We start from the raw sequence: 22,270 nt of genomic DNA on the forward strand, positions 1-22,270 counted from the left end.
TGAGTGACACATTTCTCTATTCATTTTTTTTTTTTTTACAAAATTGCAATTTACAAGAACATCAGCGCTAACCGGAGAGCTAAAGCGTTCACGCGTTGTAGTCGTAGAAAACAGTAACAGTCTTTTAACATCACATATTTACAGCCCTGAAACAGCCGGGCCACACACACACACACTGATAGCGGAGGAAAGCGTTGCAGAGACATGATGATGATCGGGCAGATGGAAACATGACAGGACGTTTAAAAAGGCGATTACCTGCAGAGGCTAAGACACTTTCACTGCTCTCTTCTCGTTAAAGGATTGTTGCAAGTGCTGAGAGAAACGTTACAGTCTGTGCGGGCGGAGGAGGCGGCATGTTTCTCGTCATTTCTTGGCCTTGCCTTTCCCCTTGCCCGTCCCCTTGCCCGTCCCCTTTCCTTTGCCCCTCCCGGAGTCTTCCTTCTCCTTCTTCACCTCCTTGGTGGCTCTGGCCTTCTTCTGCTGCAGAGAGGAACGACACAGACGGCGTGTGAACATAAAGATAAGACGACAGACAGGAAGTACTTTGTTCGCTCTCGTGCTCTCACTTTGATCATGGCGTCCGTTTTGAGGCTGTCCCCCTCCTCTTCAGACTCCTGCACCTCGTCCACGTCCTCGCCTCCCAGCTCTGACTCCCCGCCACCACCACGGCGTCCCTTCTTCACCACTTGCAGGGAGTACGGCGTCAGGTGGACTTCTTTGTTGTAGGTCCGCGTGAACGCGGCCTTCACCTGTGAAGAGACGGACAGCAGAGGTGAGTAAAGCAACGGCACGTCAGCCAATCACAGCGGCCTCAACTGCGGCATCATGTCACCTTGGAGTCCAGTTTGGAGTACGGGTCCGGCTGTCCGCCCCAGACGCTGATCTCCATGATGCTGTCCACGTCCTCCTTGATGAGCTGGTAGTCGTCCAGCAGCTGCACGGCTTCAGCGGCGCCCTCCGCTCCGTGCCTCTGCAGCGGGCTCAGCAGCGCCTGCCGCAGGTAGTACAGGTAGTCCAGGTTCACAGCCTGTCTGCTGCTCATCGTCCTGCAGGAGACAACAAATAAATAAATTCAGCTGTGTTTGTTCGTGTTTGTGCGAACAGTTAAAAAAAGATCGTACTCACTTCAAACACATGTGCGACGACAGCTCCTGGACGATGCGGGAATGTTTACTGGTGGAGGAGTTCTTGCCGAGCCAGCTGGGGAAGGTGGGGAAGTGACTCATGTAGCCTCTCATGAGCTCGCCCGGTAACACGCTGGCGTAGATCGCCTGTGGAGCGCACACAAACACACACACCAGCACAGCGATCAATCTCTCATTTCAAGTGACGGATTGAAGATTGTGTTTTGACTACGGAGGTTGACAACAACTGTTGCTGTCTTCAGTTGCACCAAAAGTTTAACCAAACAATTTCATAGCAACGAAATCTAAATCGCCACGTTCTGAACAAACACAAATTTTTATGTAACTATAGTTGAAAAATTCTGTAAATTTTCAAAGTTGGAAACTTTCCATGGGAATACACAGGAATAAAATTTTCAAAGTTGGAAACTTTCCATGGGAATACACAGGAATAAATGGGGGAATTTACTAAATCAAAGGTTGTCCCTAAACAGAAAACTTAAAATATAGTTGAGGGAAAATATATTTTAGAATAATCTCGGCTAAAACAACCTGATTTCATGCAAGTACACTTGAATATCTGCTCTTCAGATTCACGCACCACATGCCCAATTTCCAGTTAATTCCCATGGAAGATTCCTGGAAATTTACCACCTCTTTGCAACCCTAAAAGTAATAAAGTGACGTTACATTTTATAACTTAAAAACAAAAAAACTACCACAGGCTTTGGTTGGTTAAACAGGTCGAATACCGTAACGCTGAAGACGGACAGATTCAAACGTGTGTGTGTGTTACCTGAGTGGGCAGCAGTGACCAGTTCTGTCCCGAGCGGATCCGTCTGTCCACGAGGTCGCCGTCAGAGATGGAGTCGGCCGTCTTGCTGAGCAACACGAGGTGAGACTTCGGATCGCCGCTGTGAGAAGAGAGAGAGAAGTCAGGAGGTGATTAGCCTAGCTGAGCATAAAGACTGGAAACAGGTGGAAACGGTTAGCCTCCCCCTCTCACCTGGCGGCCTTCGGTCGAACTTGCAGGTAGTTCTCTTGGACAAAGAGCGGCGCGAGCGAGTAGTCGTGGAAGAAGAGGTCCGACTTGTCGATGAGGCTCATGTGGGCGGTCTCCTCCCCGGCGGCGAACACCTTCCTGCAGACGTCGAACGGCCCCATCTTCATGTCCTTTCGGGCTCGCGCCGCGTCGGACTTGCACTGGTCGTACGTCATCACCTTGTCCCTGGCCGACCACATGCTCAGGTTGTGGATCACCTGGAGACAAAACACAGCCGGACAGGTGAGAGGGTGGCGAGTAAAGTCGTGACCTCGGTATGAATCTTAAAGTTTGTCTTCTTTACCTGTCGGACGTCCTGATTGGAGGCGAGGATAATTTCGTTGAGAGCCGGAGGCGGGATCTTTATTCCCTCTTTGAAAGCGAGCGACATCATGGCTCCCTGATGAATGAAAAAAACAGTGAAGGAAACTAAATATTTAAAATTTAAGACTTTAAAAGATTTACTCACATTCCTCACAATCAATCATCACCTGATAATCACGCCTCGGTGTGTGTGTGTGACGTTTGGTGTGTGCGTACCTTGATCTGTTCGACTCGCGGCCTCTGGAAGCGCAGGTCGAAGCAGTAGTTTGCCAGCGATCGGATCTTCTGGTGGTTGCGATCGTTGCACATGCAGATGATGGGAATCTTTGAATTCTTGATCAGGCCGATCATCTCCTGCAGGAGGCGAGGTCAGGAGGAAATCAAGTCAATCCGTCCAACTCTTGAAACGATCACACCATCATAGAAATGTTGTTTTTCTTACCTGGATTCCTCCGCGGTCCTCGTTGCCGGCCATGCCGTCGACCTCGTCCATGATCAGGACGTGTTTGCTGGTCACTGTCTGAGACGTACCTGAAAACACACACACATCGTACTCACTTAACTCCTGGACAAACAGCATGTTACATTAATTATTGAACATGATCAAATATCTGCAAATTTTAATTCACAATTATACTTTTATCAACAGATTGAACTGAAACAGTAAACACAGCAGCATCGTGTGCTTCAGTTCAGGTAGTAAGATTCTTTGTCTCGTCACGGCTTCCTAATGAGCTCAGATATTCTTAGTTTGTTCTGCATGTGGATTTAAAATTCAAATCAGGCTGCATACATGATTAATTTTTGGAACTACATCAACAAAATATCCGAATATCAAACGCTTCCGGTAGCCGCGTCAAATTAAAAACCTTCCAGTGATTTTCTGTTTCTGAGAAACGAGCATCAATACGCGTGTACGCAGAGAAGCAGCTATTAAAAAGAGGGATCACCTTTGTAGAAGTTCTCGATGCTCGTGTTGTTAAGCGACTCCGCGACGACTTCCTTCAGGTTGTTTCTGCTGCGAGTGCAGCTGGCGTTCATCTCCACGAAGCTGAAGCCCAACTCCTGCAGGCCGACACACAAACGCAGCAAAACATTCAAGTTTATTATTAATATAAGCTTAAAGATAACACACGGACTGCGTGTGGTGTGTTTTCAGACTGACCTCACAGACCAGGGCGGCCGTCGTGGTCTTCCCGACCCCCGGAGGTCCAGAGAGAAGAGCAGCTTTGAATCCTGATCCGTCGTCCTTCCCTCCTCCAAACTTACCGAACCTCGCTGCTGCACGGCGAGAGACAGGACAAAAACAAACACGCACACTTCAAACACACCTTCACAAATAAATAAATCACGACACCATCGAGATATAAACTGAACCGTCTCCTACCTGGTGGCTTCGACGCGCCCCCGCCGTGGTGTTTGTGCCAGCTCTGCAGCCAGCGCAGCAGCTTATTGGCACAGCTCTGCTCTCCCTGCTGGCCGATCACGGTCTTCAGAGAGCGCGGGCGGTACTTGTCCACCCACAGCAAGCTGGCTCCCTCTCCGCTCGACGATGGCGGTCCAGCAGGTGCTGATGAAGACGTGGAGGAGGAAAGGCCCAGGTCCCTTCGGGCTGTGTGACCCGAGCCTCTCCCAGGTGGAGTGCCGCCGTGTTTTGTTCGGGCGGCGTGGCCTTGTGCCAGGCCGGTCTTCGAGGGGCTCGGTGTCTGAGGGGACCTGGAGTTACCCTTGGAGGGAGAGATCTTCTGGGATTTGGGGGTGTTTTTCTTGCTGGGGGGAGTCCTGGTCTTTGAAGCTTTGGCCTAAAACAATAGAAAAACGAAAAGAATATTAATATATTATTATATTTTCTGCTACAGCACACAGGTATGCTCTGTCAGTCACGAGTCCTGTGCTCTCATTTTAAGAAAGATGTTTTATGAGTCTGTTGTGGCCAGCGCGATCGTCTTCACTGTCACATGCTGGGGCATAACTTGTTTAACATAACCTTGAATTCCTGGAGTAACAAAAATAATTTCCCCCTGGGATTATTAAAGTATTTCTGATTCAAAAACATTTCACAAATATTTGAAATGTGTCTGAAAAAAAGAAGAAGGGATAATTAGAGAAATGAAGTAAAGAAATAATGAAATGTGAGCGCTGACCTCGGCCTCTGCGACGATCTCATACTTGGACTTCTTCCCTGGTTTGGTTCTGATCAGCTCCAACAGACCGTCCTCATCCAGGATCGTGGTACCAAAACTTTCCGCCTGAGTATAAAGATCATCGTACAGACACGCTGAATGTGACGGTAAAAGATAAATACTGATTTGAGACTTTAGCGCCTACATAAACAGTGATTTTACTCTTAAACTTTGCATGAATATACATATTTCTTTCTCGAGCTCTGACTCTCGCCCCGGTCAGGTCGGTCGGTCACCTTCTCGAGCTTCGACACTCCGCCGTCTCTGCCCTGCACCAGGTACGTGGTCTTCTTGCTGATGTTGCCCGTCACCTTCCCTCCGTAGCGCTCGATCAGGGATTTGGCGTCATCCCTCTCCATGGACTCCAGGACGCCCGTCACCACGAACATGCAGCCCTCCAAACAGTTCTCTGCACCCTGGACAACGAGCAGACAAACGTCAAAACGAGATGGTGGTCAGATGATCGATGGATTTTCAGTTTGTCGTGTGTTTGTTACCTGTGGGATTTCCTTGGAGCCGAGAGCTCGCGGCCCGTCTCTGTTGAGGAAGTTCCTGTAAGCTGAAGCGTTGCCCTTCCTCTTCTCTGCGTCGTCGGGACTCGTACTTGTGCTCTGATCAGATTGAGACAGAGAGAGAAGATGTTTAACTCGTCTTTCTTTGCGTTTCATCACTGACAGATGAGGCATCTCGCTCGCTCACCTCGGGTTTCTTGGGAGAAGTCTTCACCGAGCTGGGCGTGGCTCCTGTTTTAGGCGTCAGCTTCTCCTTCTTGGGAGAGATTTGCATTTTTACCGGCGATGCTGGCGTCTTGCTCTTCGGCCCGGCGTCTTTCTCTTCATCTCTTTTCTTCATCATGGCCAGCTTGGAGCTGGTTTTGGCGGGGACCGGGTTCTTCTTCGGAGACGGGCTAATCACGTCCTCCGACACGTCGCTCTTCCTTTGTCTCGTCTTTGACGGGCTGCTCGTGCTGCCAGCAGCCGGGGACGGTTTTTCATCAGAGCCTTTACGAGCCTGGAAACACACAAAGTTATATTTAAAAACCACAAACATCTAAAGCAAACGTGCGTTTGTTTGTTTTTTTAAAATCACCTTCTTTGCTTGAGGCTCCTCGTCCAGCATGGCCAGTGTTCGGGCAAACTCCTCGTCCTCGTGGACCTGCTTCTCCAGCTGAGTGAAGCCAAAGTGAGGAACAACGTCATGATTTAGAAAACTCTCCACAGGTATAATAACTTGGAAACTTTTAGAAACATTTCCAGTCTTGAAAGGCAACTTTCAAAGTCTTTTATCATCTGATTATTTTAGTATTTTGCCTAAAATTGTAACTTCTAAAGGCCGAAAACAATACGCACCAAACTATTTTATTAAATTAACAAACTACAACCCAAAGCAGCCGTTATCTCGATGAGCCTACCTCCATGTCCTCATCCATCTGCAGCTCTCTGGCGATCTGCTCATCGCTTATCAGATCCTCAGCGTCGTGAACCGGCTGTGGAGAGGAAGAGTTTGTACAAAGTCAGTCTGTGAACTGGTTCAGTGTGCGACGACGCAGCAGCAGGAGATGATCCGTCAGTACTCACAGCCTTTCGTTTGATGCTGGCCACGAGCTTCTTATCCGAGCGATGAATCGTCGCGCTGCCGAAGTAGTCCATAACCGAGGTGGGGGTCTTTTTGGGCTGAGGAGGCGGTGCCGACTTTGGCGTGATGGGAGACTTCACGGCAGGTTTCTTCTGCGTGGAGACGGGAGACTTCACCCCGCCTTTGGTTCCCGGTCGAGCGCTCTCTGCTTCGGACTTTGTCGGCTTGGCCGTGCCGTTCTGCTTCGGTTTGGAGACTTTCTTCAAGGACTGGAAGTTGTCGCTGTCCGAGTCTAAAACCAAAGAAAGAAAAACACATTTTCTCCGAATTAAAACATCTTAATCTTCTTACAATCTCCCTAATTTAACATAACCACATTACTTCATGTTGCCCAGTCTGAGCTGCGTGTTTGTAATTTGATGATTTCCTTTTCCGTCACCTGTTTCAGAGACGTACTGCACAGGATCTTTTTTGGGAGGCGTCTCCGTCTCGTTCGCCTTCTTCGGTTTCTCTTTCGGGGATTTCTTCGACTTCCTCGTTATCGCCTCATCCTCCGAGTCTGGACAGACGGAAAAACAAGATGAAGATCACAGCTGATCAGAAAGTCTGAGTCTCTCTCATTTACAGCTATTTTTAAGGTATTTCCAGAATCCTCAGATACTTTTCTAATCATCTGAATAAATAATAAGCCAATATATAAAAAGGTAAGAAAGGGACTTTATTGACGTCACGCCTGGGGAGCTCGAGAACCGGTTCTTGTTGAGAATCGTTTCAGTTTATCCAACGATTCTCTTATCGATTCCAGCAAACACGACTAATTACTCCACGTAACTTACGTTACACGTGGCACGTGCAATCAGTAGTAAACAATGTCACCCACTCGGTCCAACGAAATGTGAACCATCGTGCAAGAGACACTGAATTAGACAAACTGTGTGTCTGTTTTAAAAAACCGTTTTTAAAGTTTAATAACAGGGTATGGGAAAGATAGATAGTTTTGTTCTGATCGCTTTCACTGGATCTTGCTTTAAACTGTTTTAAACTTGTTTTAACTTGTTTTACCTGTTTTAACTTGATCTTGTTTTAACTGTCAACCGTTTGGGCTATTTATTGTATATTGTTTGTGTTTGTTGTGATCAGGGCATTGCTGTAAAAGAGCAATTTGCTCAGTCAAGGTTTCCCTGAATAAAGAACGGAAATTTAAAAAAAACACTCCAAAGTTTGGCTGCATTTTACTCAAAACAGACGTCAACAGGGCGACTTGCAATCATTGCAAAGTGGAGATAACGGCGCCGGGAGGGAACACGACGAACATTTAGAAACATTTGCGCACACGACACGCAATATTTTTAAATGAATGTCGTGTTTTTGACACGCTCCAGACCGGAGAGAGAGAGTCTGGCTTTTTTCCCCGAATGAGAATCGATAAAGAATCGATAAGGGAATCAGAATCGTCCCTGGTTACGGCTGCATCATACAAACCTGATTCAATGACTCCGTGCTTCTTTCGTTTCTTGTCACCGTCCTTTTGTTTCTCGTCTGATTTGGAGTTTTTGACCTGAAGAAGAAACAAGAAACATTATTACAACCCTTGATGAATAAAAAGACGATCACACACACACACGCGAGGCAGGAGAGGACTCTGCGTTCTCACCTTGGCGCTCTGTTTGTTTTTATTCTTCACGTCCTCGTCTGAAGACAGAGACTTCTTCTTCTTCTTCTTCTTCTGGTCTGTGTTGTTGTCTCCATGCGGGGCGGCTGCAGGTTTGGCTGCAGTCGGCTGGAAGAACCGCCTGATGTCCTGCACACACACACACACACAACATGCAGATTAAACACACTTTATTCACCTAAAACTGAATAAAAATGATGTTTAACGTCACATTTTTAACGTGCATTTGCATCATTTAGTTCAGCTTTATCACTAAAGCAGCAGAATGAGACTAAATCTGCAGCTCTGCTTCAGTTTTCTTCTTGTTTGTCACCAACATGTTGCTGTTTCTGCTCTTTAGCTGCAGCTAACACTGCGCACTGTGACTTTATTTACACTTTGTGTCCACACAGAGAGGAACGAGTCCGAGTCTGTGACCTACCATGACGAGCAGCTGTCAAACACGTTAGTCTGAGGTTGTTCTGAGGTTGTTTTCAGGTTGTTTTCAGGTTGTTTTCAGGTTGTTTTAATGTTCGCTGTCACTCATCGACTCAAATCCTTCAGCTGCTTGGCGCGAAGCTGAGCTGCTGCTGGCGCCTGGAAATGACGTGAGGGAGGCGTGCGTGGCCGTGCGTGGCCGTGCGTCGTGTGCGTCACGCACGGCCACGCAGAAGAAATGCGTTTCTGTGTTTTTAATACTTTTATTTATTTATTTGTTTATTTATTTTTGCACAGAAATGTCAGTTCAAACCGTTAATCGACAATCGAGTGTGGTTGTTTTTATTATTATTAATTATAGAGTACTATTTTAGTATGTATGTATATAATATATAGATATATATATATAATATATAGATAGAGATATATAGAATATACTAAGAATAAGAATTATTAGTAATTCGTAGATCCCTTCAATGCTTAGCTGAGTAAATTATATACTAACCGTATATATCTCTCTATAATTCTAATTGATCTATACTTCGTCTATTAGAATATTTTTTTGTCTTATCCTAATTATTCGCTTCTCTTATTCGCATTCTCCGTCATCACATGTACACTCTAGATATCTCGAGCTATATCTCTCTATATATCTATCGATCCACCCACTACTACTCCTACTACTACATAATACTAAATAATCTACTAGATCATCACATACTACTCATACCCCACATATATGTTACAAAGTTTGCATTACACATAACAAAGAACACAATACACACAGATACACATTCTTTTCTACATCAAATAAAAAATTAAAAACTTCTGTATACAAACGGCTTTTTGCAGTTGTTGCAACATTATTAACTGTAAATTGATCTTTCATATACCTTGTATATATATATAAGATACAATATTATTCAAATACACACACACACACAGTTACAATATACATATTGCAATAATGAATATAGCAGCGTTTACAAATCAGTGGGTGACCAATTGCTATTTAGACCAATCTTCAAGCTGAAACATGCTTAAAAAAAAAAAATTAATTTGATAATATGTTCATAAGTCCAGAAATAGAAAGTGTTAAAAAAAATAGCAAGTGTGTGACATATTTCTTTACACATTTAAAAATGTACGTAATAAACTAAGAAATGCTGAAGATTAATCAACTTTCCTGAGAATCATAAACTAATATTAAGTTTGCATAACCACAGTTTTTCTGATAACTGCCCTTCACATCCTGTGGTACAGGGAGTCGAAACTGTCTGGCACCGGGCACAGGTAAGTAAGCCCCCAGGACAATTGTACTACTTCACAATTCCTCGCATTTCTTGGTTTTTTGCCTATGAACAGCATTTTTATTTTTATGCAGTGGTAGAAGTTTGAAATCGAACAAAAACAGTGAATTTATCTTGCTAGTTTAGGTGGGACAAGATTACACACTTCTACATAAATAAAACTAAATCATAATATGAGAAGAGCAGGTAAATCATGCAAAAAATTACACTAACAACACTTTAATAGAAGTAAGTTATCTATTGTGTATCTGTGGATAGTTTGTGATAGTTGGTTCAGTAGTTGTGAGTTTATATTAATGTTAATGACAAGCACCGCTCCAGAATTTTGTGTAGGAGATAAACTTTGCGTGTGGTGTTTACTGAGCTGTGTCCTGAAATAAAGTTAAGATGACATTGAACGTTTGGTGCCTGTTTGTGTCGATTGATTTTTATTTTGTCATGCAGAAGTTAAACAGAGTGAGTTTCACGGATACAAACTTTTTTTATAATCTGAAAGTGGCTTCATCGTGTTCTGTGACACTTTCATCATAACTTCTATCATCCATACATTTTTATCTATACACAAAAGTCTTTACATCAACCATCTCTTAGTCCAATTATACATATACTGACTTTTCCTGTTGCTAGAGGGATTATTAAAGATATTAAACTCATTAACATTCCCCAGATTTCTTCTCAACGTGTTGCATTTAACATGTATAGCCAAGTGACTTACTGGGGGCAATTTGGGGTTCAGCATCTTGCCCAAGACACTTCGACATGCAGACGTGGAGGAGCCGGGGATCGAACCACCTGATTATCTTGATTAGTGGACGACTCGCTCTAGCCTCCTGATGCACACCACCTGCGCTGGTGTTGTCATTTAAAAATCAAATAAAACTATGAGGAGATCCTGTTTGAGAACAGCGGATTAAGTAAAACTTTCACTACCTTTAAACTGACCCGACACAGTGGATTAAATCAGTGACAATACTGAACTGTGGTTGACCAGTGCAACGGGGTAACGCAGCCCATTTAACTAAATCATGAGATGCTGCTACATGAGCAAGGACAAAAAGAAGCAGAGGACAGATTATGGAAAAAGATTGGTGTTTTTTATAATTGGGTCATAACATGACAGGGTAAATAGTTATTCGACATCTTTTCGACCACGGTGTTTCTCTCGCTGAGAGATGCCGTCCAGGAACTTCCGATGTCCTTATTTTCTGACCGTGGTGGCCTGCTGGATCAAGGCCGCTGAAAAAGAAACAGAGACCGAGTGTGAAGGGAGAGACGGACACGAGCAGGACACGAGACACACTGAAATAACTCAGATGTTAGAGACAATGCAGTGGTTAGTGTTAAAAGACAGAACAGTTTCCAAATTAGACCTAGAATTCATTAAGAAGAAAATCGACAGAAATTAATATTTGATATCTGTTTATCATCATTGTTTCAGGCAACAACGCCAAACCAGCTTCAATACAATAACGTTATAAATAAAATGTGCTGGCACAGAAACATAAAATTGCAAACATCAGACAGAGAACACAGGTCGTTTTGCAAAGCCCAAAGACCACAGTGTGCCAGGAACATCAGAGAAAACAGACGGAGGCTCCGCGCTGCATAGCTAACCTCTACGAGTGCGAGGTGACTTTTTACGAATCCGGCGTCCACTACTGTTTTCCCTGGGTCTCAGACCGTAGATACCGGCGCAAGACTTTCTAATCCTTATTTTTTGACTGTGGTGGCCTGTTGGATCAGAGCAGCTGGAACAGAGAGAAGGTCGGGGGTTGAGATCAACACGTTCACACAACAGATCAAATCAACAACTACATACAGAGTTTGAGGAGATTCAGACTCAACAGGGCAAAGTTAACAGAGGAGGTTCCTTCAACAATAGTAAAAAATACAGAAGTTGTACAGACAGATAATAATAATAAAGAGGTACAATAGTCGTAGTCGGTATCTTTTCCAGAGGTCAGGCCTGAGTGTAAACTCAAAAAAAAATTTTGGTTTTTGAGCATCTTTTATATGTTTGGTTTTATTATGGCCGGTCCGCTGAAAAACGTCTGTTTAGTACTTAACATTTATTCCAAATTGCACATTAACTTTCCCAGCGAGTTAACGAGTTCAGTTTTTTCACGCGAACGGGTAACAAGCCAAATAAGTTCGAAACTCAGTCTCTTCAGTTCAGGAAATATTTTAACCAGTCTGAAATTAACTAATGTTATACATAGAACTTTAACTTTAGAAGAAATCTGTTTTAAATTTAAAACACATCATATGGTACTGAGGGAAGAGTATGACTAGAAGATACAGGCATAGTGATCGACTCGTGTTGAACAGTTTCAGGGATAATTTGGGGCTCGACGTGAAACAGGGTTAACTACACAGCACCACTGATGTAACACACTGGTAGTGCGGCTATAGAAACTACAGGGAAGGCAGCAAGCCACCAACAACACTGGTCCTGATGTCCCGCTCAGTCACCCTTTTGATAGAAACACTTTGCTTTGAATGAATCTGAAACAATCCGCAGCTTCTTAGTGGAGGACAGAAAATAAAAATGGGGCGATGTAAACCAAAGCGTGTAAAAAAAAAAAAGGAGACGTGGTTTCCTGAGTTGGACACCAGCTCAATTTCTTCCCTCCAGGATCAGCTCGCCTTCTGGGCACGTGAGACGGCACAGTTTCACAACATGAGCGACGAGAAACTCCGTTATTTCACTGATAACATCGGAATGAAACAGATTGCACGACAGAAAATGCAGTAATTAGAGGTACTTCAGTAATCTAGTAACGAACATAATGAAATTCTGATTTAGCAAGTTTTTAATTGTAGAGCTACAATTAAACAGAAAGTTTGAATTTAATGTCGTTCTGTTAGTTTATTGAAATCTGTGATTCGTCACTTCACATGTCTGATCTCTGATCATCGCGACGCATGATTCAGCGACTCAACGTTCCTCATACGGAAACGGCGGATGTACTTCTCTCGCCAGGAAGTTCCCTGATCTCCACCAGAGTTCCCCAGTCCTCCTGGATGACGACGTTGAGGGGGAAATGGGCCGTACCCAGAGAGCATTTTGTACCGGAAACCCTGCAGGCGGACGGAGGCGCGACGGGAGATGAAAGTCAAACAATAACGCAGTTAAAAAAGAGCACCCGCAGAAATCACGACTGCACTAATCCCAGCATAAGGACGGGCACAGAGTGGAAATTGTAGGCAGCTGGACGTGGTCATAGTCCCCCGGACCGGTTGTACGCACCAAAGTGAACCCTTGGATCATGTTCTGACGTGGCTGCAGATGGTGCGGACTGTTGGCCAGCTCCTTCCTGTTACCATACCACCCCCCACCATTTATCTACACGAAGCTGAGGAAGGCAGTAGAGACACTTAGATAAAACTGTACAATAACATGACGTATCAATCACCAGAAAATTAACCCATCATCCAGCCAGTGGTCAATTTTCCACTTTTAAGAAATTCACTGAGTAATATGTGTGTTCGGGGACTACCGACATCTCGGAAATTTATGGTATACTGGCAGCATCAAGAACACAGTAAAACATTAAGCTGGGAAGGATTAAGCTGCATCACCTTAAAAACTCCAGACCGTCTTCAACAAACGCGAGTCACTTGTCTGAACGATACCTCTACATTCAGCCTCTTTGACATCAGTTTTACTTTAAAGAATTAAAAGTCACATGTCCAGGACTAATACGTGGAAGGCTAGTCCTCTTCACACATAGATAAACAGAACACGGCCAAATTCATTATTTAAGCGCTTCGAAACACTCACATTGTTTTCCAACTTCTTACTTGCACAAATAAACAGTTATAAAAAAAAGGCTGAAACCAACTAAGATGACGACGTTATGGACATTACAAACTGGAAAAACTCAGCGGGATGCAAGTCACAGCGTTGATTGTATTTGTGTAGGGAATATACTTTTGTGGGTTTACTGATGATAAATAAAGTTAATAGACTTGAACTTGGCGTCCCCGTTTGTGTCTTAAAATCGTTTTTTATTTCGCAAAGTTAAAAAATCGGAGCGTGACGCTTCACGATACAAAGTTTGTTTGGAATCTGATGCGGCATTCAATCGTTCTACAAAACAAGTCGTTATCCGATATACAACAGTTGTTGAATAAATGGTGACACTTTGTTCCTTCTCATGTACATCAACCATCTGCTGAGTCACCTCATCACAGCACACACATACTGACTTTTCCTGTGGCCAGAGGGATTATTAAACGAGATTGACGTGCTGCCATTCATAACCAAGATGCATTCACAGCTTCGATCGCCCGTACCGTCTTCGGTTTCTTGCCAGCAGCTGAAAGCTCCAGGTTGATGTGGGTTGAACTCCCTGACAGTGTTCCCACCCGGGGCCCCTTGCGATCACCGTCCGGCCTATCAACCTCAAACACCTCAACTCGACTGTAAACACACAAAAAAAGGGAAGGTAAGACCGTTTTGACACAGTTTAAAAAACAAACAAACACATGAAAGTTGTTGGGGTTATCCATCTGTACCCTTGTCGGGGATGTCACAGTCGGGCTGCTGGAGAATGGTCTTCATTCTGTAGAGAGAGACCAGTGAGTGTTTTATGTGTGCCACCTTTTAAAATATTGACCAAAGCATACGGTTACATCTGCGGAGTTGCATCAGGGCCTGGCTGACACGACGCTGTACATCAAAAACAGCCACAGGAGAACAGTTTTAAAAACACTTTCTGAGCAACATGTGGTCACCACAGAGCTGACATGAGCAGCTGATCGAATGCTAACGCAAAGCTCATCAGGCACAGACATGTGGACAATCGTAAAAATAATCTACACAACATATTAATGTGTGTAAACACAGATGTGACTATGAAAAACAACTGTAATGTGTTTAAACACCGCCGCGGACGTTATCACGGACGAGCGCCGCGTAAGGCCGGGCCTCGAAACTCCAACAAAACCACTAATAAATCTGTGAGTTAGTGCTAAAATAAGCGCGTGTAGGAAATATAACACCGTCCGCGTGGAACCGGTCAAGATGAAGTCAAAAACTGTTTAATTGACGCGAGGAAGTGAGATTAAAGCCCGAGCGATTAGTCTCCGCCGTCCTCAACCTCAGGCCGGTAGCAGAGGAAGGAGGAGGAGGGAACGTCCACCCGACGCTGTTGTAAGAGCAACGTACGGACGTCATCGAGGCGTAAAGACGATCGAGGGATTTTTTTTTTTTTTTTAATATTATTTATTATAGTAGATATAATTTAAGGTGGGTGTGTCGGTTAGAGGGTAAGAGAAAAAATTTAGAAGTAGTTTTAAAAATGTATCTTGTAAAAAGAACAAACACATACTGACGTTTTTTTTTTTTTTTTTTTACGTCGCCCGTTTAGCTTTGCTGCTTCACTGTCCTAGTGTAAAGCCCGAATTTGCGGGTAAGCCGAGTGGGAAAAACCGTTAAAAGCCTTTTTAAAAAATGTTTTATGTATATAAAAAACAACTCTTAAGTTCAAGAGACAAAAAGGTCCAGTCTCACCTTTTGTCTCTACACATCTATGCTGGTTGCTCGTCCCCTCCCCGTCGCTTCCTCCTTCTCCGAGCGTCAAACCTGTCAGTCCTCTATCTATGCTGCCCACCTCTTCCCACAGCCCCTGAACGCCTCACCGCGCCCTTGTTTAATGACATCTAATGTGAGCTCACTGAAAGTCATGGCGCTGTTGTAGAGCACGTACTACGTCATCCGCGGCGTGTAAAAGACGATCGAGGGAATTTTTGTTGTAAAAAATATATATATTTATTTAGAGTTAATATAATTAATAGTGTCGGTTAGAGGTGTAAGAGAAAAAAAGGTAGAAATTAGTGTTAAATATTTATCTGTAAAAAATATAAAACAAACACCAACGGACGTTTTTTTTTTTTTGTTTTTTTTTTTTTACGGTCGGGGCCGTTTAAGCTTTGGCTGCGTTCACTGTCCCTATTGTAAAGCCCGGAATTACGGGTAGCCGAGTGGAAAACCCTTTTAAAAAGCCTTTAAAAAGTGTATTTATGTAGATAAAAACAACTATTAGAGTTTAAATCCTCATCTGTTGTTCTTCGTACGGACATCTGATGCTGGTTGCTCGTCCCCCCCCCCGTCCGCTTCCGCCTTACTCCGAGCGTCTAACCTGTCAGCCCTCTATCTACTGGCCCACTCTTCCCACAGCCCCTGAACGCCTCACCGCCCTCGGCCATTGTGATGACTGAAGTCATGGCGCTTGCTCAAGCGGAGCCTTGCATGTGAGCTGCTCGTTTCTTTTCTTCACAAACCATCTATGGCGAGCCCCCAGATGTGTCCCACATGTGAGTTATGACACTGGGCCGCTCAGTGTTCTCCAACAACCGAACGTATGCGAAGTTAAATACAGGCTACCGTTGGTCGGCACCGGCCTTGTCCACGGGCCTTGATGGCGCATGTTTTTGTAAGTCAGCGCAGAGACCCTGAACGAACCCTCAGCCCTTCCTCCTGCAGAAGTTACAGCACCAGCACCCTGTCCAGCTGCGGACAAGTCTCCAACGGAGCGCGCCGCACAAGAAGCACTTCTGGGCGACGGAGGGACCCGACATGGGAGACGTCATTTTTCAGGGGAGCTGTCGGAGAAAAGCAAGTTGGGCCGAGTACGAGGCAACTTGAAGAGAGAGAAGGGGAGAGAGGTGAGACAGCTTGAGCGCACAGAAGGGGAGACGCTTTGGTGTTGTGACAGAGTTCAGAGAGCGCTTGAGACAGATCGCTCGATGTCAATGCTCTAAAACACAGCAGCCATTAAGTTTACAATGACATCATCCTCCACCCCCTCTCTGCCTCTGTTTGTAAAAACTCAGGGGGTGTGGGGCCTCTAATATGCCAATTTTTTACCAAACTAATGTCTGATGTCTTGGTTTTTATGTTTTTCAAAACCATTTAAACATAGCTAAATATTAATGCATGTAACGCTAGATATGCACCACTACTTCCTAATTATCTTACATCTTTCCCACTTTTGTTTTATGTGTTAATTCCTTTAAAAACACATTCATGCTTTCGGGTTCAGGTTTCAGGTTTCTTATTTGGGCTCCACCAGAAGAATTTGTCTTATAATATAATATACGATAATAGTACTATAATATAATATAATATACTACAGCCGATAGCGGGGTAGGCCCGCACTTGGTTTTTCTCCCCCCTGCTCCTACCGCCCTCTCCGTCCAGCATTCGCAAAAGCATTCAACATCACCACACATCAATCCCTCCCTCCCGTACACCCCAGTGCCATACCAAGCACATTCACATACCTGTACACTCGCATCTAATCAGTTGTTATTTAATCAAGTATGGCAAACGGAGAAGGAGGTTGTTGTGATTGTCACGGGGTTAGACCACAAAAACATGTGCATGCTTATATCTTATATTAGAGTAGATTAATACTTTATTTATCCCACAACGGGGGGAATTAACTTGTGACAGCATCAGAAAGTGGTAATGGTACCTACAGAAGTAGAATTCCAAAGAAAAGGGCAGAAAACCCAGAGAATAAACAAGACAGAAAAATCTATACCTACACAATAAACAACGAAAAACATCACCTTCAAACGACAACAGTACGGCTGAGGATAAAATTGGCATGATATATAAAAAAGTATGTTGTAATGTAAATGACTCATGATACAAATAATAGTACAAAAGAAGTGACCATGATATAAAGAATAACCCAGGAATACATTTTGAAAAAGACTATGTGGTCTTTATACACTACTATCCAGTCGATATATTCGTGTACTGTATTTTTGTGTATGTATATGTACACTAGTTATTGCTGTGTACTGCATATTATGGTCTCTTGCTGTTCTATGACCGGCTGCGTCTTCCTCCGGGCTGAAGACGAGATCCCATCGGAAAAACTACAACAAGCTGAAAAAGACACACGTAGAGGACTCAACCTTCACGACGGTAAGTTTACGACAGGTGACAAGTTACAGACGTGAGCGGAGAAACAGGAGGAGTGGGACTATATGTCAAACTCTGCACTAGGCCCGTATCCCGTTCTTAAAGACTTTCTGTTTTCCGTTTCTTCCTCAGTGTTTGAGGAGGGCGGTGTCCGAACATCGGGGAATTTTGGAGGAGAGAGTAAGCCAACAGCCACCGCCACCATCATGGTAAGTCTCCTGGCATGCTTGTACTCTGGCGGTGACACTATTACTACCAGTAATTATAGTACAAAAGAAAATCTTCAATCCACACACATCTCTTTCCTCCTTTTGTAATAGCTGTGGGGGACACCGTGTATCCCGTGGGTGCAGGTCTGTCTATAAAGAAAAGCGGCCTTAAGGCTCCACCTCTGGACCAGACGAGCCCTTACAACACGGCCAGGCCAACGCAAGCCCCGGGGGCGGGACAAAAAGTGGTTCTCACCTCAGTCGACAGAGACGGTAACACTTCCTAACCAGTGTATCTGCCCTCATTTCCTTCACAGGGGCAACTTGGCTCACACACAACTCTCAAAGCCAGAAGAGAACGTGCTGTAAGCATTTATTAACCCCCTTACTGCACAGATTCATGGCAACAACTTCTGGATGAGCTGAGTGTGGGAGGTCCCTACGTGTAGTAAAGGTCTGGACAGTGAGTAAACATTTTCGACTGTGAGACACACACACAGCGAGGAACAGACGAGTAAGCTTGCAGTTAAACGCCATCAGAATTAAATACAACATGCCACATGATCTGAGGCGTTTCTTCCCCCGTCTTCTGCGTTCCGGGTCTGCAAAACAATAAATTCATAGTATATATATTATATTTTCCAAATCAAGCCTTTGACACAGTGTCCTCGGTAAAAGGTTTGCAAGAACTATAAATGTCCACAAATGCATAATAAACTCAGTGGGGTTACGGGTCCTCTTTGTTTTGCAGAGACTCTGAATGGAGGAGCGGCACACTTGGCGAAAGAAGACCGGTCTCCAACCTGAAGGACAGGTATAATCCATCCTGTACTTTTGGACTGATCTGGTGTTTTCTATCTCTTCCATTCTGTTCCAAGTGAATAAAGCCAAGCTCTCTTGTCGTCTCATGAAGGACCCTCAGAGCTAGTTGAATGTCCTGACGCCTGATTTTCGTGGTGACCTGCAGAGGTGGAAGAAGAGCGCCCTGTCTGGTTTAGACGTGTACGCCCATAATTGGAGACAGTCCGAGAGCTGCGAGGTACGTGACCAGACAACCAACCGGTGGCCTCTGTGGTTGACCAGCTTCTTTATGTGGTCCGGCGGAGTTCCCTGAGCTTGTAAAGATGCTAAATGATCAAGGGTAGAAGCTGAAACATCTAATGTCCTGTTCCAAACTTAAGACAGAACAGTCTGACTTTGCAAAGCTCCTGCCACAGAGGGACATCAGTCCTAGGCAGCATGCACAGTAATACAACGTATTAACCAAGCAGGTGGTAGAGGAAGCCATTTTTCCCCTGTTACCTGTCAATGCTTCACCCTTTGGTGTGTGTCTTGTCAGTCTGTCTCACCTGTTTCCAGACACGGTGCGTGACCCCAGAGCGAACTTCGACCAATCTCTGAGCGTCCTGAAGCACGCTAAGAGGTCAAAAAAACCACCGTGCTCACCAAGACGTCCATCATGCTCGGACTGGGGAGACCGACCAGCAGATACTCCAACACTTTTGGCTGGTGTGCACAGCTCGCCACCAACTACACACAGACATACCTGTACAAATGTTAAAGTTGTTTAAAGTTTTCCTCCTGAGCGCGCTGTTGTGGTGATTTGCAGAGCTTGCGAGAGGCCGGAGTGGACGGTCGAACACTGGGTCAGTAAAGGCAGCCCCCAAACGCCACCTGAAGGTTGAGAACATTATCTCCTCCTGTATTAAGAAAGCACAGAAGTGAGTTTGGTGAATAATACTACCGTGATGGTGTTTTGTTTGGGTTTAGTGGAGGAATACGTCCACTCAGGGTTTTGCCCACTGGGAGAAAGTTTGGAAGGAATGGGACTTCTTTCAACAGCCAGTGGGCCGCTGGTGAGATCGTCCGACAAAGCAGTGAGAGAAAACGCACGTCATCCTGCACAGTCCATGACTAACAAGCTGAGGACGTCCCAGTTTAATGCCATGACGTACAGGACTACTTTATTCTCGCCACTGCACGAATATTGTAACAAAACAACTGACTCAAGAGTTTTAAAATCACAGATTTCCATGCTTACCCTCTAGTGTTATTGTAAACTCGCAGATGTTTTTTTTTCTTTCTTCGTCATGTTGGAAGACATCTTCTTTAAAACATCTGCCAGTCACAATACAATGTTGGTGAAGCATATTTTAGTTTATTCGAAACTTCAGCAAGCATTAAACGTCTCTCTAGAACGTGTCATGGACACCGGAGCATGTTCCGTTTTCTTCAGGAGAAAGTAGTGAAAGGAAAAGTGGATTATCTTATTTTTTAATGCGTTGTGTCCTTTCCTCTTTGCAGGCGCGTTCTCCTGAAAAAATCTCCTGAAACCAGAAAACGAGTCAAGATAGCAAAGAAAAGCACCAACCAGCAGCTTCTTCCCGACCTAGAACCACGCACACATCGAATGTCACAGATTTAACTCCGCAAGCTTCGTCAGCCGAAGCACAGGAGACACGTTTCAGTTAAAAGTAGCAACAAAGTTTAAAAATAGGCAGTGTATTAAATAAGGGGTAAGAAGTGACATTAATGTGACTACAGCCTTTGCACTTGTCTTCTTACTGTTTTACCTGGGACAACCCCGGAGGGGGCTGCAGTGTAGGGGAGGGGTGAAAGCGAACAAGCCGCGTTATAAGGCCTGAAGATATGGAGATGCTGTCCGTGTCCCTCCTGCTAGAATACAAGCTGCTGTTTGCAGAAGTTAATTGTCTGTAGTCTCCTGCAACTCAGGGGCAGGGGGCCCTAAATCATGAAATCCTTCCTCCCGGGGGCACCAGAGTTCAGGCGAAGAGCTACTGACCTTTAACCGTAACCACGTGTTGCGCTTCAGGGCTCTCTGATGTCGGCTGCGTCGGACGGATGATTTAATGGGTTATGGATCTGCCAGCGGCTTCAAGAGAAATGAGCATAACAACAACAAACAAATGTACAGTGTGATGAGATTTGTTAACTTTATATGACAGTAGAAAAAGAGCGATGTGAGCCCTTATTGGACTGAAGAGTACTCTTGATGTCTCTGTATCGGCTCAAACTGGATCTTTTAAGGTAATAAACTTGTGTGGTGATTGTGAGCAAGTTTACACACTGAACAAAGCTAATCAATAAAATGTACATTTAATATTTAAAGAATTAAACTCTCCAGCACACATGTGCAGCTTTTTTGTTGTCCTGATTTCTGACTGAACGGCAGAAAAAATAAATAAAAGGACACGATTCACATTTTTATTGCATTTTTTTTAAAAGTCACTGATGCACAGGAATAATACTGATTGACATACAGTTCATTTATAAAAAAATATTTTTTAAAAAATAGTCTAGACCCAGGGGAAGGACTCAAAAGAAAAAAAAAACGGCCTATGCAGGAAAATGATCTCATTTTTCCACATAAGAAAAGTCAATTTGAATGCAAAATAGATACATTTATGCTGTGCAAGTCAAAATTAACTTTTTACACTGTCATTTTTACATGATGCTTAATACCCATCATACTCAGAGCTACCCAAAACATGAATGTATAAGGATTTTTAAAATAACTCAGTTTCTTTCTTTTTAAGCATACAGCTCGAATTAATTTGCATAAAATACATTAATTTTACTATTCACAACAGCAAAACAACCGGGGGTTTCAAACTCAACACTCTATCAGGAGTTTCACTCACAGATTTTAAAGCACATAAACCATAAGGTCTTCTGACATTAATAATACTCCGACCTGTTAGAGTTCACATACCGACTAAAGAGAAGAGTACAGGGCTCATTTATAATGTACATTGATCGTAACTCACCGGAATCAATCGTTCCAACAGTAATATACTCTCTTCTCTTTTACAGTTTTTTTAATGACTTTATGTTTAATGACATTGCAATTCTAACTGTTCCTCTTTCTTCTCTCTCTTTTATATCATCTAACTCACAACACCACATGCATCGGTCCGAGGGGACTCGCAGAGATGGGCACCAAAGGTAACAGGCACACACCTGTCAGCTTTTCACTCACTGAAAAAAAGGCTGAACAACTGCCCCACCTCTATAAAGGGACAGTAACACATATACAGTTTTGGTTTTCTTTAGGAGAACATGTTTTTACTACTGCTCCACTCGGTGGTAAAAGAGAGTCATGAATTTTTACATTTGAGGGAAACATCTAGAACATAATACATCATGTAAAGATGCTTTTTCAAAGCCACTACATATATATATATATATATTGTTCTAAATAGATGGTTACTTGTTTACATATGTTGTTTTTGTTTGTTTGTTTCCCCCTGGGATTATTACAGTATTTTTGATTCTGATTTTGATATATATATACACACACACACACACACACACACACACAGTTATGTTCATAATAATAGCAGTGTGTTTAAAAAGGTGAGTGAACCTCAAAATTGTATTTTGAAAAACACAAATGCTTCGGGGACGCTGCACATTCTATTTTAAAGCAAGAAAATTGGGATTTTTTT

The 22,270-nt window shown here is 43.8% G+C and overlaps 1 protein-coding gene across 1 annotated transcript; it reads right to left on the reverse strand.

Annotated features, from left to right (window-relative positions):
* On the reverse strand, positions 1 to 8,536 carry rfc1 (replication factor C (activator 1) 1). The gene is made up of 23 exons (XM_019276300.2): positions 8,345 to 8,536; positions 7,906 to 8,052; positions 7,734 to 7,809; positions 6,691 to 6,810; positions 6,254 to 6,543; positions 6,088 to 6,162; positions 5,766 to 5,843; positions 5,376 to 5,687; positions 5,174 to 5,287; positions 4,913 to 5,092; positions 4,638 to 4,742; positions 3,881 to 4,295; positions 3,659 to 3,774; positions 3,444 to 3,558; positions 2,936 to 3,024; positions 2,710 to 2,847; positions 2,474 to 2,569; positions 2,134 to 2,387; positions 1,924 to 2,041; positions 1,129 to 1,274; positions 836 to 1,049; positions 570 to 752; positions 1 to 483 (listed from the first exon to the last, which is right to left on the reverse strand). Exons 1-23 carry the CDS (start codon positions 8,345 to 8,347, stop codon positions 367 to 369), a joined length of 3,501 nt encoding a protein of 1,166 aa, XP_019131845.2. The 5' UTR covers positions 8,348 to 8,536; the 3' UTR covers positions 1 to 366.
* Positions 8,537 to 22,270: the final 13,734 nt, after the last annotated feature.

This window comes from Larimichthys crocea, chromosome X, assembly GCF_000972845.2.
Source record: "Larimichthys crocea isolate SSNF chromosome X, L_crocea_2.0, whole genome shotgun sequence".
Lineage (NCBI taxonomy): Eukaryota > Metazoa > Chordata > Actinopteri > Sciaenidae > Larimichthys > Larimichthys crocea.

What these genes read in the sequence shown, in the direction of transcription:
- rfc1 (XM_019276300.2), bottom strand. An exon ending in AGGACCGCGGAGGAATCCAG is followed by an intron (nt 2,848 to 2,935) that starts GTAAGAAAAACA and finishes CGCCTCCTGCAG; the next exon opens with GAGATGATCGGCCTGATCAA. An exon ending in ACTCCAAACTGGACTCCAAG is followed by an intron (nt 753 to 835) that starts GTGACATGATGC and finishes GTCTCTTCACAG; the next exon opens with GTGAAGGCCGCGTTCACGCG.